The sequence below is a fragment of the Hypoxylon trugodes genome (assembly GCF_022578975.1).
Source record: "Hypoxylon trugodes strain CBS 135444 unplaced genomic scaffold F4822scaffold_5, whole genome shotgun sequence".
NCBI lineage: Eukaryota > Fungi > Ascomycota > Sordariomycetes > Xylariales > Hypoxylaceae > Hypoxylon > Hypoxylon trugodes.
In genome coordinates, this window is record NW_026250020.1 from 2,077,667 (window position 1) to 2,093,145 (window position 15,479).

Here is a 15,479-nt window from a genome sequence, read left to right on the forward strand (position 1 = left end):
AATCTAAGACTAGCAAATTCGTAACTTTTTAGGAGACGAGACTATTGACGACGGCTTCAATATTTACTGATAGCAGCATAAACAATACTAACACGTGCCCTATGTCCTTTTACTAGTGCTCGGTGTTTGCTATCTCAAGATCCCGGAAGATACCGACTATGTTAAGGACAAGGCATGGTATATACAAACATGTAACTTATGATGAATTATTAATGTCAGAAATGCTCTGTAGATCATTTGGCACTTATCTCCATCTCCTTGCCTTACCCGTTTCCGAAGTGAGATCACGACTTAGACATAGATGAGGTATGACAATCGAGATTGTTCTTATCCGGCTATTTAGAAACTAGCCCTTTCATCAGACTCCATCATATATTCGTAACACAAATGTCATTGAAGCCTGAAATTGCGCAAGTAGATGCTAGCAGTAGACCTCAACGAAAAAAAGAAATGGCGGAATTTTTCGACCCCAGATTTTTTTTTTTCTCCTTTCATTCTCCCCTTTCCCATTTCTTAGCGTTATTCATGACCAGGAATGCATCCTAGTATTTTGCATCGGGACCTTGCCCAAGTAAGCAGAACGCCGTTTGTGCTACCGCTCAAGCTATTGTAACGATGTCACATATCATCCTCACCCCTGTCTGGACCCCAGGTTATCGACATGCTCTCCATAGCATTTTGATATTCATCAAAAATAAGCACGGACCAGAGACTAACCAAGTCGTAGATCTTAAAAAATTAGGGCCTCCTATTTTGTTAATTTTTTACGACCTTTCGGACAATAGATCTTGGGGTTCTGAAGATTAAGTGACAGGGGAAATATTTAGTGCGTATTTTCTCGCTTAGCTGCTTTCGCTATCCGAGACCAGGTACGAGGTTTTCTATAAGCGACTCTCATATTAAGTAATCAAGCAGTGCGGCAGGCGGGAAATGCCGTTCAACATCTATTCAACAACATGGGCTCCGTGGTCTGTCATATTTCAATGATGATCATCGTTAACTATTTCAGTTGATAGATGTAACACGTGGCTATGGGGACCTTTCAGATATATTTGAAGTTTTATATAAGTCAGGGGAGAGCCTCTTCGTCTAGTGTTGTCCCTTGTGTGGTTTGGAGTAACCTGGTTCACGACAGCGCTCAGACGCTGCTTATGACAATCAGTCTCGCACTTTCGTACTTAAATCGTACATTCGCAAGGGTCTACTTTGAATTCTGGACGGAACCTCCCAGAGTAGCGACGGCTGAACCGCTTCAGCGGTGTGTTTTGCATACACTATCCTAACTATCCATGAGTGTAAGCAATTTGGCTGTATGGTTGATCAATATTAATACGAAGTTGTTCTAGAATACGTCCTTTGCGAAATTGTATGACTAGGAGTTAGAAGGGGTACAGTATTGATTCATCTTTATACAATGTAACTAAATCTTCTTGTTAATAATGATAACTTTAATCTTAAGACTCTTAATATAATTTGGATATTTTTAAGAGAACGTATTTGAAGAAGAGAGTATGTTAATTCTACCTGGGTAAGAATACTTGAGGGACATCTATAAGAGTATAACATTGTCTAAATGTAAATATTTACTTTTTGAATAGTTACACAACCTGTGTATTGAAGAGTTGCATCAACTAAAACCCCGCATTTTCACGTTCTTGGCACGCAGATGGTGCATATGCATCTGCCTAAACATGGTTAGAACTGAGTCCTTATCAATTATACGCTTACTCCGTATACTCCAGTTGAAAGTATTCGCTATTCTTCTTTTCTCCTCTTCCAGAATCAGAATTAAAGGATTATAAACCCTGTACCAACTTCGACAAAGTCGTCGTCAGCCGCATTGCAATATTGGTAAGTTTATATATGAACATGTATGTGCATACATGTTCTTTGCAATCCTATCATCCTCATAGGCGCATCACGAATTACGAGATACATACCCTGTCTTTCGTCGGATGAAGGATCAACCCCATGCCCGAATAAGTCGAAACTTGGCAGAAGGGCGTCATAAAAAGTGTCACTGTAGTATTGGTACGGCTTCAAACTGTGGTGAACAGCCTATGTGATTGGTTAGGAATCACAGTATTTGTACTGTATTTTTATGAGGCTTCGCACTGTGACATTTTTTTGACGCCCTCCTGCTTGGTCCGCCATGACGATCATACATATTTCGGATTGTCTAAGAGCTCGATGTGTCATATCCTCCGAATCTACGGTAAAATCCGAATATTATCATAGCATCAAATCAACCAAGAACTTGTTGTACCTAGTGGCTTGACAATGTCTTCGTGTTCATGCTGCCGTTCCATTGACTCCGAGTTCTCGACCATCAGGCTACATTACCTAGCAACACAAACAAGTTTATTGAACGATGCCTAAGGCTAGACCTATGTATATGGGCAAATAAGACGAAGGACTACGGAAAATGATATGTCATGTTACGCGACGACTTCATTCAACCATGGTAAAACATCTCATGCAGACGCTAACTCTTGCCTGTTCACCAGCCATCCTCAGGTCACACGGCACCTAGAGTGTTACCTAATATAAAGATTTCCTTTTGCCTACAAAAACGGGATAGCAGGTAACAATAATATCCGTGTCTTCTGCGCAACCTGTCGTGTAAATTGCCAATATTCTGCCTCGCTGCACGCGATCGGCTGCTGCATCAACCGGCGGTCGGCCATTTACGATACCGTCACTCAGTTTCTTTTTTTTTTTCTCTCACTATTCCCGTTAATTCTACGCCTGTTCTAGTGTTGTCCGCGAAGCGTCGCATTTCGGGGTTAGGCATACTAAGAAGGCAGACTAAGATAGGCGTGATGGGGCGAAATATGCTGTTACATCTCAGCCTAGACTCCTGGTCGCCTGCGTCAATCAATTTAGCACACCTTCTCGTAGTTGGTAAATTAAAAGGCTACTGAACGATATCCCATGCATCGGTGGTCCTCTGCACATAGACAAGGCGGCCGGGCTGTATCTTACATTGGACATGTTTTCCTTTTTCATCTATTTGCAGACCCATGATGTTACGAAACCGTCCCTGGCCGCAGACAGGCCTAGCTTTTCTCCCGGTCGAGTATTCATTACACATGATGCCAGGGAGCAAAGCCCTATGGCTGAAGGAACTACGCTGAAGGCTGGCCAGACGTAGATCAATATGTCATGCATGTCTCTATTAGTATTTGCTTTTGTCTAGCGAGGCACGAGATTCCCACGTTCTCCAACCCAGACTCTATGGGGTTCCATCGTGATATAACCGCCACTGGTGGCCACAGCAATTATGTTTACGTCAATTTCATGATCTCCTCATCATATCCGCGATCCCCTGTGGTATGGCTGAGCTTGTCTCTTATTAACGACACGCCACTGCCAAAAATCTCATGCATCAACTAGCTAATGTGGCTTGCCGTAGCATCGTAGGATTCGACACCCCCCTCTCATTGGTTCCTCCGCACCGACGCCGCGGTTCTAATTTTTCATCACACTTGTGGCCGCATGGTGCCTAGAGGAAGCCCGGGGCTTCATCACCTTTCATCCACTGTACTTGGGATTGTACAGAGCATACTTCTGAGACGTTAGCGTCACGCATTACCGTTTACTAGGTTCTTTGCCTGCGTGGCTAGCTACTAGAGGTCCGAAAGGGTGGTTGATGGCTCGATATCCCTGACGGAAACATTCTACTTCTTACATACATGGTGATATCAATGCTAAAAAAATTTATTCCTGGCGTTTTCAATGACGCCCAGGACTTCAAGCCTTATGATCGGCTCCTCGTGGAGCCCTCTCTGTCCCACCTGGCTGGCACACGGGAAGATTCATCACATTATTCCTCCCAATCCGCCGGGTAGGAATCGTCTCCGACCAGGGGGTCGGCCGTCACAACATGGCGCTGTGGCTAGCACGGAAAGGGGAACTACAGTTGAAGATGTGTGAAGCCGTTCAAATTGTCCGCAATTGGATTCTTCATCAAGTACGGAACCGCGTTGCCGAAAGAAGATGCAAGATACATACACTAGGTTCATTTGTGGTTCGGGAATAACGGCCAACTTACTATCTGCTCACAGCCAGCCCATCGTGAAGACCAATCCCTATGCGGCAAATGTCTTCGCCACATTGTTTCCGTGACATAATGTCCGTCCCATTAAGGATAACCGTGAGGAGGGCCTGCACGACGAGAGGCCTAGCCCTAATGACGCTGGAAGACGGAATGCCCTGCCACGATGCGTTATCCAGCGTCTCCAATCAGCGCTTATTCCCACGAAGGATCATATTAATCAGGTCATGTCCTCGCGATTGATATGATTGTAAGGTACCCCTAGATTAGGAAAGGAACTAACCCATGAAGAAGCGCGAGGTTTCGAAGCAATAATCTGCGAGCTGAGTGTATACGATAAAATACAGGTCGTCTTTCCTTCACGCGATTGCAATTCCCAACAATTCGACCCCCTGCGATGGACGCCTTTCGCAGCAGCCCTTTCAAGCATTAAGTCCCGAATTGTGTCAACCAAGGGAACAAGAGTGTGACGCAGTTTGGTGTAATCAATGGCAAGAGATGGTAAGGAGCTCTCCGCATAAGGTTGTGTGGGAGTACAGCGCCTCACGTCTTGCCCCCTCCAAGCGGGTAAATGAGCGCTGTGCGACGCCGGCAAAAACGCCCTCTATCTCATCGATGAGGGAGGCCAGCGACTACCCGGATCACGATTGTGATCGTCTATCGCTTACCCTCCAGATGAGCCCACCTTGTTCCATCCAGGTACGACTCCTCCTGACAAGGGCATTTGATATTATGACTGGACTGTAACATTTCACATACATATTGCAAACTTTCACACCTTGACATTCCATCGCATAGCAGCCTTATTAGACGTAAGCCGGTCATGAGACCGTCTCCGTATGCACGTTGCCGTCCTGCTTGTCTTGTCTGGCATACCGCTTTGCGTCCGAGATCGCAGACCCTGTGATACTACGCTGGTCTGACTTGGTGGTTTAGTCATCACTCTACTGCTACGACAACGGACCTACCTAAGACAGCCTGCCGGTGAGCCCTCCGGTTTCGATTGTCTGTCCTACCCAAGTTATTGATAGATATACACTCCCCCTTTCGATCTTGTCGTGAGATGGGCTTACTTTTCAGGGTCCTATATTTGCCGGTATTAATTGATCTGTTCGAGAATTACTATGAGAACGGGCTTCGAGATCGCGTGCCGGTCAAACGTTCCTCGTCTGTGAATCGGCAGATGCGGACGTGCCTTGATTTATCTCGAGTTACATCTGCTTATGACGTGCAGCTTGGTCTGTTCCTAACTTTTCTAATGGGTGGTAGTATGGTATCGGAGACTTTATACCTTGATGTCGCCTTCGATACGACTGCGTTACATTATCGCTCTGTTTTGGACACTCAGGGTCGTCGTGTTATTATCAGTAGGAGGGTAGCCCTCGCTTCAACTTACTCGATTGTTGTAAAGAGCGGCATCGCAGGAGCGCCGATGTCATCCAAATTTCTCAATTATAGCTGTCATCCCCCTTGGTGAGGTCCCATCCACGACTACGGAAAATTCGTAAGCGGAGCAAAGCACCGTCTCACGATAGTCCTCAAATGGATCATTGCGTTCTTAAGTCCTTCTAGGTGTTTCCCTCGTTTAATCGCAGAGAAAAAGGGCCGGAAATAAAGCGGCTGTAGTTAGTCGGACTAATTAAGCGGACTTCTCTCGGGGCTTCTATTAAGTGATGAATCGAGCATCTCCGTGGGTCGCAATAGCTAACAAAAGTGAGATAGAGTGGTCAGAAATTACAATTACTACCACCTGTCTCCAACTTGGCGCGAAAAAGGTGTTAGTTTTCGATTTACAATGAGAGGGTAGTGACCTGGTTGGGCTGCTTCGTATGGAGCAAGGCGACTTCGTCGTAACCTCGTCGGATCGTGAGCTTTTAGCCTCGCAGAATATGTCTAAACGAAGAGCCCTTCGAGTAGCGTTTGCTGCGCGTCACGCGACGACGATGGAACATACGAGGCGTTGTGTTCGGGTCGCCTCCTACCTATGGAGTGAATAGAAAAGGACTCGGCTTACCCTGGCCGAGCTCGCAATGTCAGAGAAAATATGAGATGGAACCCGAATCTCGTACTCTCTAACATAACACATTTTCCTATCATTCTCATTGACGTCTGGTTTCAAGAGAGCCGCTGGCCAGCATGTTCATTTCAAGGCAAGTTATCCTCAATCCAAAACTCTCGTTTTCGCTTTTTCCAAAATGAAAGGGCGCCGAATTTTCGTCAGTTCTCAGAAATATGACCCCCATTTTACGCCGAAACGATGCTCGTGTCTCTAATAACTGGGCGGTACCACGGGATTTTAGGGGTGGAATTGGGCTTATTGTTCATATGATGGGACGCCATCGTGACATCGCGCTTCGCAGGCATCGGGATTGTCCGTAAGACTTATCGCACTCGCTTACTCGTAGCATCGTGGTTCTTGTTGAGAGTTGAATTGTAAGTCCGCCGTAAATCATGAGCCGTGACCATAACTAGAATGCTTGGTAAGGAACCATGAGGGATTGAAGAAAAGAAACGATATTTCCGTAGACATATTGCATCCTATGTCTATTGTTGAGAGTAGGCTAATTATTCGATCTCTTCTGAAGCTGCCGTTCAGAATCCGATTTCCGACAAGCAGCCAGCGTTCAATTGAGAAATGAGAAAGGCAAGTATCAATATCATGAACCGTTTAATAGACATATCAAAGATTCTCATAGCGTTATCTCACCATTTCAATCTCTCAGTTATATGTTTCTTATAAAATGACATTTAAAAATAAATTGATGAATGAGTTTAGAATGAAATGGTACTTTGGTACCTTGGAGACGCGTCAATTTAGAGTGCTAGGGTACCCAAGCTAGCAACTTTATAGTGGATCGTATTAGGTAGCAAGGAAGGCGAGGGCGGTGAAATAACTTTTCCATTTTCCGCGGGGAAGCTCCAAAATTTCTAGGCCGAACAAATAATTTCGAGGCCAATAGAACAAGCTTCGCGACTACAACCTTTGAGCCAGGACCTTGTTGTTAAGCTACCTGTGCTAATCTCTATTCTCTTCTTGTTGACCTGGTTTGATTTAATAGCCCAAATACCAAAAAACGACGCCGGCGCACCTCCTTCAACATGCAGGCTCCCGTTGTGGTTATGAGTGAGCCCCTCCATGAGCTTAGAGATAGCTTCTACACCACAACTACAGAAGAAAACTAACATTATAATCTAGACACCCAAAGCGGTGATAGACAAACTGGACGAAAAGCCCAGTTGTCCAACATCGCCGCTGCGAAAACGTACGAAACCCCTTTTACCCCGCCATGCCCCTCCAAGCTAAACCCATACTCTTAGTGTCTCCGATATCATTCGATCATGTCTCGGTCCCAAGGCTATGTTGAAGATGTTGTTGGATCCTATGGGCGGTATCGTACTGACGAACGATGGCCACGCTATCCTACGAGAAATCGAGGTTTCACACCCTGCTGCCAAGAGTATGATTGAGCTTAGCAGGACACAAGATGAGGAAGTAGGTGACGGCACAACCACCGTTATCATCTTGGGTTAGTAACCAGGTTATCATACCCCCAACGACGGATTTGGCGCTGACTTCAGTTTAGCTGGCGAGATTCTAGCACACGCCCTACCCCAACTCGAACGAAACATACACCCGGTCGTAATTATTTCTGCCTTCAAGCACGCGCTTAAGGATGCCCTAGAGATTATCGACGAAATATCCCTACCGATAGATATCAACGACGATAAAGCCATGTTTGGCCTAATCTCCTCTTCCATCGGTACCAAGTTCGTTTCGAGGTGGACCGACCTGATGTGCAGTTTAGCTCTAAATGCTGTCCGAACAGTTACTTGGGAGGCTGGAAACGGCAAGACGGAAGTCGATATTAAGCGATATGCACGTGTAGAGAAAGTTCCCGGTGGCGAGATCGAAGACAGCAGAGTTCTAGATGGTGTTATGCTCAACAAAGATATTACCCACCCCAAAATGCGAAGGAAGATTGAGAATCCCCGAATCCTCCTTCTAGACTGCCCCTTAGAGTACAAGAAGGGCGAGTCTCAAACCAACATCGAAATTACAAAGGAAGAAGACTGGAACCGTATTCTACAGATCGAGGAAGAGCAAGTCAAGGCTATGTGCGAATCGATCCTAGCGTTCAAGCCCGACCTAGTCATTACGGAGAAGGGTGTTTCTGACCTCGCGCAACACTACTTCATGAAGGCAAACGTTACTGCGCTACGAAGAGTCCGAAAGACGGACAACAACCGAATTGCTCGAGCGACAGGTGCTACCATTGTAAACAGAGTGGATGATCTTCAAGAGTCGGATATCGGAACGAAGTGTGGCCTATTCGAAATCGAGAAGATTGGTGACGAGTACTTCACTTTCCTCACCAAGTGCAAAACACCTAAGGCTTGCACGATCCTTCTCCGAGGACCCTCCAAGGATATTCTGAACGAGATTGAGCGAAACCTCCAAGATGCTATGGGTGTAGCCCGGAACGTTATGTTCCATCCTAGACTATCGCCTGGTGGTGGAGCTACAGAGATGGCAGTCTCAGTACGGTTGAATCAATTGGCAAGAAATATTGAAGGCGTACAACAATGGCCTTACAAAGCGGTTGCCGATGCCTTAGAAGTTATCCCCCGAACTCTAGTCCAGAATGCCGGTGCTAGCCCGGTAAGAGTCCTCACCGAGCTTCGTGCTAAGCAATCAGAGGGCAAGAGCTCGTGGGGTATCAACGGAGATACCGGCACAATCGTCGATATGCAGGAGTATGCCATTTGGGAGCCAGAAGCGATCAAACTACAGAGTATCAAGACCGCTATTGAGGTAAGCTTTCTAAAACCATATCCTTTAGCAGTATACTAATTATTTTACAGGCCGCTTGTCTTTTGCTAAGAGTTGACGATATCTGCAGCGCCAAGAAGGCGCAACAAGTTGGAGCTCCGGGCGTAGGTGGTGGGGATGACTAAGGAGTAAAAAAGGAAAATAATTGATGAAATCTTCGAGCAAGCCTATTAGACATGGAAAACGAGAGGACATACCCCTGTACCAACGACTGGTCTAAAAGTTACAAGATAGATGAACTAGATGGCTTCGCTACCATCAATGACTCGCTTGTGACTTTGTTATGCCCTACCTGTCCACATACCTAGGTAGTAACAATATCGATCTAATTTGGGGCCGCGAATAATGCTGATTTTGTCTCGCAAGCAAATCTGCTAAACAAGGTGTATTACGAATTAAGACTAACCACCTAGGTGTGCTGCCTTCTAAGACTTATCGAACTCTTAATTGTACGATTTTGAGAGAAGTTTGAAGTGTCGCCTATTGAAGTAGCTTAAATTGTGATGAAAGCTTACCTGGCACCAGATTGTGTTAGCATCTTCATAATTAATAGTCAAGGTGTCATTCCAGGTCACTCTAACTCATGCAACGGTGGTGAATGTAACGAGTTCATTTGGTTCTTCACCCGAAGGTTAATTCAAAGTCAGCAGTCGCTCTGACTCTGTATCTTTGCTTCTCTAGTTGTTTGCTAAGCTGTGTGTAACCTTCAAACTCACATCTATGTACTATAAGGCCTCGTCAAGAGGGTGTTTGCATTTGATATAGAAGATTCTTTCAGATAGTAGCTAAAACAAAATTACCTATTTTAATCTCTTAGTATATATAGGTAATAACATCATATTACTTCGTCTATGTAATATTTTTCTAGATAACCTGAAGCAATCTCCGTGACAGCACAGGGGTCAGTTGGGATTAGGAGTCATTGAAAGGAGAATCAGACTTAAAATATTATCTACAGAGATTACCCCAGCGAGTGATAAACACCTACACTATGATGTTCAGGTAATTCGTATGAGATCACTGGTGGAGAGAATAAAAAAGGCTTGGTTAAATGGCAATGTTCGTTTTTTTAGAGGTTACGATAGAAAAGATATGAATCCTCGGGTGGATACGCATTGTGTTTGGTCCGGCTTAGGGAAGCTGCTACTCTTATGTGCAGGTGGTGAGTGGTTTCCTTTTTTGAGTTGATAGTGACGAGGAAGCGACTACCAGTATTATGCCACTCATTTACGACAAGAAATTGAGAAAAAACAGAAGTTACTCCTTCCTCTGTCCTAATCACTTGTCCTAATCATTAGCACTTAAGATCCTTCTTGCGCTTTCAATCTTTCCAGCCTTCCCATCTTTTTTACATCAACACGCAGTCTTGACTTTTTGCATTCGCAACACCAGCAATTTCGATTCCGAAAGCTTCGCGTACAGCACCGTCCTACTAGTTCTTGATTCAAGTTCTACTACTTACTGCTTCTTTACTTTACGTACTTTGAGTACTTTGATTTACATTGACGTCTTTGCGACATCAATCGCTTCATCTACTTGATCATTTCCCCTACTACTTCCACCTCTTCCACCTCTCTTACTTCTACCCTTACTACCTGTTCTCACTCCTCCTCTTATTTACCTTTCTACCCACCCTCTTACCTTACGAGGCATCACTTGTTACAATGCCTGTCCTTACTAAAAAGCGAAAGGCCGAGCTCGAGGCAGCTGGAGAGGGTTCCCAGGCTCAGGCGCAGCTCCAAGGCTCACTGGAGACCGACAAGACCAGAAAGCTCGCCGCTAAGGAGCACCCCTCGAAGCGCCAGAAGCGTGCCGATCCGTATAAGATAATTGACCCTTTTCGTCCTTTCGTAAGTAATACCATGGGTTTCATCTCCTAACTCCTCATTCCTTTTTTTTTTTTTTTTTTATAAAAAAGAAAAAAGTTCTTCTCTCTTCCTATCTCCCTCGTCCTCTTCAGCGGACCTCGGTGTTTAGGATGTCAAAAATTTGCCTAAAGCCACGAAAGCTCTTTGAACAGGGGATTAACATCGATGTACTGACTTTGCTGGATAGTCTCCCCCTCCCAAGACTGTGATGCGCCGTAAAGGCCGAGCGCACCAACCTAACGTCCCGAAGAAAACTATCGTCAAGCCGCCGAACCCCCCGCCGTTTGTCTTCTGTACCGTGCCCACCATCAACTCAGTGGGCAAGCTTTCCTCGAAAGGGGGAAGCAGTAAGGATGTCGGTACTATCATGGCGGCTAAGTCGTTAATCGATCATGCAGAGTAAGTTGACATTTGAATTCGTCTTCTGCTCGTTTCTTCAGTTGTGCTGCTGAGGTCCTCCGGGACCCTGTTTTTGAAGAACCTATTGATGAACCCCAAGAGGAGGAGGAGGACGGGTTCGAGGAGGTTCGAGAAGGGCAGGAGTAACAATCTAAGATCGCAGAAGCTCAAGACTGGCATATCTTGGTCAGACCAATCGCCCCACCACTCCCGGGGCGTTTCTTCCACCCTAACGGCCAACTCCACACCATATACAAGTATCTAACCGCACAGATCCCCCTTCCTAGAAAGTGGGTCGAATGGGCCGTCGAAAACGGAGTACACGAAGTTCCTGGGCGTGGAGATATCCGCGACCCCGGTACGTACGTCGCGGACGATACGTACAATTATGACCTGCTATACGAGACAATCCACCGAGGATTCTTCCGGACTGGTCGGCTGGAGGTAGATATCTTCCCCGAGCACTGGCCGATGGTCCGAGGCCATAGAGATGGAATTTTGGCAGACTTAGACCTACGCCCTCTCTCGCCCCCTGTGGAGCAAAAGGTTAAGGGCAAGGGCAAAGAGCCGGTAAGATCTCGGTTGTCGCCCGAGTCCACGCCCGCGCCCACAGGGGATCACTCACCATCGGTATCGCCATCAGCACCAGGACCCAACCGGGTCAACCAGGAGCTCTCAACCATAAAGGAGGAATCAGAGAGCCCTGTGCCCATTAGCGCGTCTATACCTCGAAGAAGAGATCCGACCGCCGTCCCAGTTGAACATTCCAGTCCTGTTACAAACACCATGGGGACGTTCGGACTCCCGGACGATTTTTACGATACCACCGATGGAGACTCAACGATCCTGGTGGAAGACTAAATGGACAAGGAGACGTCCATGGGTTACCGGAAGCGGCCCAATCGGTAGGCCGCCCTATTTCATCAACGCGAAGCATCCAGAATACTCGCTCCCCATAGCCGAGATGGAAAACTTAGGACTGGGGAGCCTAGGAAACTGGATATCCATTTATAAAATAAAAAAAAACCCTCACTTTAGACGACTCGAGTCGTAATGTTATATCGACACATTTAAACCCCCCAACAGCGAGCGATACAATTATCCCTATTCGAGAGACATAATCATTCAACTCACAGTATTTACCACATCGAGAGACTATATCTCGAACGAAAGTCGAAGATATAATTTGCGACAAAAATAATGATAATATGACAGTAGTCATAATTTAACATTAAAACCGGGAGGAACCGTAGTCACCCCACCGGGCCTGAACAACACCCAGCACCTAGATAACAGTTTAGGAGACCAAGCTATCCGAGAACTTGTCTCGGAGGGCAATAAATAAAAATAGCAGGCCGCTGCTTAATGGCCAACAGCAGCGGCCAAGGTGAAGGCCTGTCGGCCTCAAGAACGACCTTGCAAAAAGCAAGACGATTCAAAATAACGATGCCGCATCATGAGGCATGAGAAATGAGACATGAGAAAACAATTGATAGAATGGATATAATGAATACAACGGAAAATGGGATGAATTATCACGAAATTATGGCGTTTGGGGTGCTGTTGGGATATATTGGAACTTGGGGTATTGGATATATAAAAAGAAGGGGTGTTCTTTTTCATTGTGTTAAAATAATAACACAGAACAGCCTTGATGTAGGAGTTGAAGTGATAGAATAGAAAAGATGTCAATTGCAAGATAACTTACAAACACACAAACATCACCCAGCTATAATATTCAGGATGTTCGGAACACTGTAAAACGGGTTAAATGACGATATGCTTTGCAAATTTTGATATAAATGCTAAACTATTTGGCAATACGTTATTTTCCGAACCTCATAATCATCCTAGTCATAATGCGCGCCAATCATAAAGGGTATCTCCAATATGTAGAAGAAATGGGTGACAGACATACTAAGAAACCGATCCCCCCAGACCCCCAATATCTATTTTCCCAATTTAGTAGACGCTTCCTCGGATGCTTTTATCCTCCTTCTCCGCCTTGTCTAAGTCCTCGGCTTCGTCGCCTCCATCGGACCCCTGATCCGAGTTGTTAGGCGCATCACCAAGCCTATTAGCGTGCGCATGACGCACTGCCGAGGGCTCTCGGCTATTAAGTGAGGTTCCGTTCCTCTCGCCGCTTTTGACACGGGCGGCTTTCGCGGCGAGCCGCTCGCGAGCGTCGTTCTCGGAGAACTCTTCTTCGCTCGCGTGACCTGAGTAGGTACCGCCGAAGTCACGTCCGGTGCGTAGGAAGTTCGATTTAAGCGGCGTCGAGACGCTGCGAAGACGGTCTTCGATTGTTATGAATGAGGGCGTACCGTCGGGCGACGACACGATGTCCTCTTGAGCACGTGTCACGTCGATCTGCGGAGGAGCTCGGCCGCGAGGGTCATCGGAGTCGTCGTCCGAGTTGTTAGGCCCCTGTACACGTTTGGCTGGAGTTCGGCGGCTAGCAATCGTGCCGTTAGTCTCCGGGGGCGTGTGCGTGTGGCCGTTTGCGGCACAATTCTCATCATGCTGCCGCAATTCAGCTAGGTCACGGCGGATCTTGAAGTTCTTGCCGTGGTTGCAACCCTGTGGGCAACCACCCCATTTCCGTGGCGGGGCGGGGGTCGTAGCTTGCTTTTCGGCCTTGCTTGGCTCCTTCTCCTTTCCAGTATCAGTGAGCTCCTTGTCCTCCTTGGCTTTGATAGCGGCTCGTTCTCGGCGTAGTTCAGACCATGTACGAAGATTATTCTCGAGGTCGTATTTGCCGCTGTCCTTTTGCTTCTTCATGATAAGGAACTCGCAGTGGTTGACGTTGCGGAGGTCCTCGAAGTACTCGACGGAGAAGTGGTACCACTTCATTAGGAAGACTCGAGACATGAGACCGTGGGTGACTGATTAGATGTTAGCAGCTAGGTTACTTAGGTGTAATAGGGGAAAGTCTGGGGTCTGGTTACATACCCAATACGCAAACGCTGGCGAAGTCATCATCTCCGAACTGACGCCACAGGCTCTCGTTGAAGCCCGAGACACGGTCATATGCATCAGCAGCACTTTCTCCGTTTGGGATACGGTAGAAGAAGTGGCCGTAGTCAGCACGCTCTTGCCACATGCGTTCCATCTCAGCACTGCAAGGCTGGAAGTTTCCAAAGTCTTGCTCACGCAACCGTGGCTCCTCGTAGACCTTCATGTTAATTTTCTTAAAAGGGGACGGGTCAGGGTCGTCAGATGTCAAGGTCTCAAGGATGCCTTCGGTCGTCTCTCGCGTTCGTCGGTAGGGCGAGGTGTAGAACTGGAGGGTGTCGTCTGGCCTCAGCAAACCCCGTAGCTTTTGGCCGGCTTCACGAGCTTGCTGCCAGCCTTCGGGTGTTAACTTGACTCGGTGGTCGGGGATGGTCTGGTGAATCTCGCGGTTCTCTATGGTTATAGCGGTCAGTTCCTGCGTTTGTGCTTTTCATGGACGATGATAGCGTACTATTGCCCTCAGACTGGGCATGTCTGATTAGTATAATAAGCCTTGGACGACCCATGGTTAGAATGAGTTGTGTCCTGGAGCTCTTTTCTTAAGATGCTTTGGCGGTGGCGATGTTTTTAAAACGGTGGGGTTTCTTCGATTTCGTCGGGTTGGGTATTAAACAAGGTTAAGTTTAAAGACGCCGAAGGTTTTCGTTCGAGGAAGGAAAGAAGGAATATATATAATTATTAAGGATATCGCAGTAAGTCACTCGATATAGAACAACAGGCAGGTACAGGTTAGGTAATATGGGACTTTTCGTCAGGTGCGTTGTGGTTTTTGGAGAAACGAGTGATTTCAAATCATTAAATGAACAAAAAGACTTGGAGACTCGTATTTTAATTTCTCTCTCTTTACGGCATCTATCGGGCTGAGCAATTATATGTACAAGTGGCAGTGAGTGATGTGTATAAAAAGTGATGATAGGCTGTTATAAGTCAGGTTCAGACATACGTCAAAGGAGTAGCATTCAAGATGTATGTATAGTGTATCTTGATTTTACCGGATTAAAAATGTTTGGAGATGGAGGGTAGCTTAATTGGCATAGGTAAGATCAAATGCACCTTGCATCTTGCTTTTTCTTTGGCGCTGCACTTATGTTGGGCTTGTTTCAAACCCCCCCATTGTCCCCTCCAACCAAACAGCATGTGCAGCGCCAAGTGGTCGGGGGTCTCCCTGCTAGCCATGCACAAAGAAGCCTAAAAGACTCAAAAGACTCAAATACAAAACGTTGATTGGCTCGAAACTTTGTCCCCCTTCTGGCCGACCCTTGGACCCGATTTCGGCTCCAATATTGAGTTAGGCTTGGCTCCGAACTTT

At 46.4% G+C, this 15,479-nt stretch overlaps 3 protein-coding genes across 3 annotated transcripts; 2 read left to right on the forward strand and 1 right to left on the reverse strand.

The window, feature by feature from the left end:
• Nucleotides 1–6,962: 6,962 nt before the first annotated feature.
• Nucleotides 6,963–9,172, forward strand: F4822DRAFT_258303 (T-complex protein 1). Its single transcript, XM_051454532.1, has 5 exons — nt 6,963–7,181; nt 7,254–7,320; nt 7,376–7,584; nt 7,642–8,870; nt 8,921–9,172. Exons 1-5 carry the CDS (start codon nt 7,157–7,159, stop codon nt 9,011–9,013), a joined length of 1,623 nt encoding a protein of 540 aa, XP_051314568.1. The 5' UTR covers nt 6,963–7,156; the 3' UTR covers nt 9,014–9,172.
• A 1,380-nt stretch (nt 9,173–10,552) lies between these two features.
• On the forward strand, nt 10,553–12,016 carry F4822DRAFT_429411 (uncharacterized protein; the record flags this gene model as incomplete). Its single annotated transcript, XM_051461097.1, has 4 exons — nt 10,553–10,738; nt 10,944–11,155; nt 11,197–11,281; nt 11,429–12,016. 4 exons carry the CDS (start codon nt 10,553–10,555, stop codon nt 12,014–12,016), a joined length of 1,071 nt encoding a protein of 356 aa, XP_051314569.1.
• Nucleotides 12,017–12,947: 931 nt separating this feature from the next.
• F4822DRAFT_258322 (phosphoglycerate mutase-like protein) lies at nt 12,948–14,877 on the reverse strand. The gene is made up of 3 exons (XM_051454533.1): nt 14,622–14,877; nt 14,108–14,563; nt 12,948–14,040 (listed from the first exon to the last, which is right to left on the reverse strand). Exons 1-3 carry the CDS (start codon nt 14,674–14,676, stop codon nt 13,118–13,120), a joined length of 1,434 nt encoding a protein of 477 aa, XP_051314570.1. The 5' UTR covers nt 14,677–14,877; the 3' UTR covers nt 12,948–13,117.
• Nucleotides 14,878–15,479: the final 602 nt, after the last annotated feature.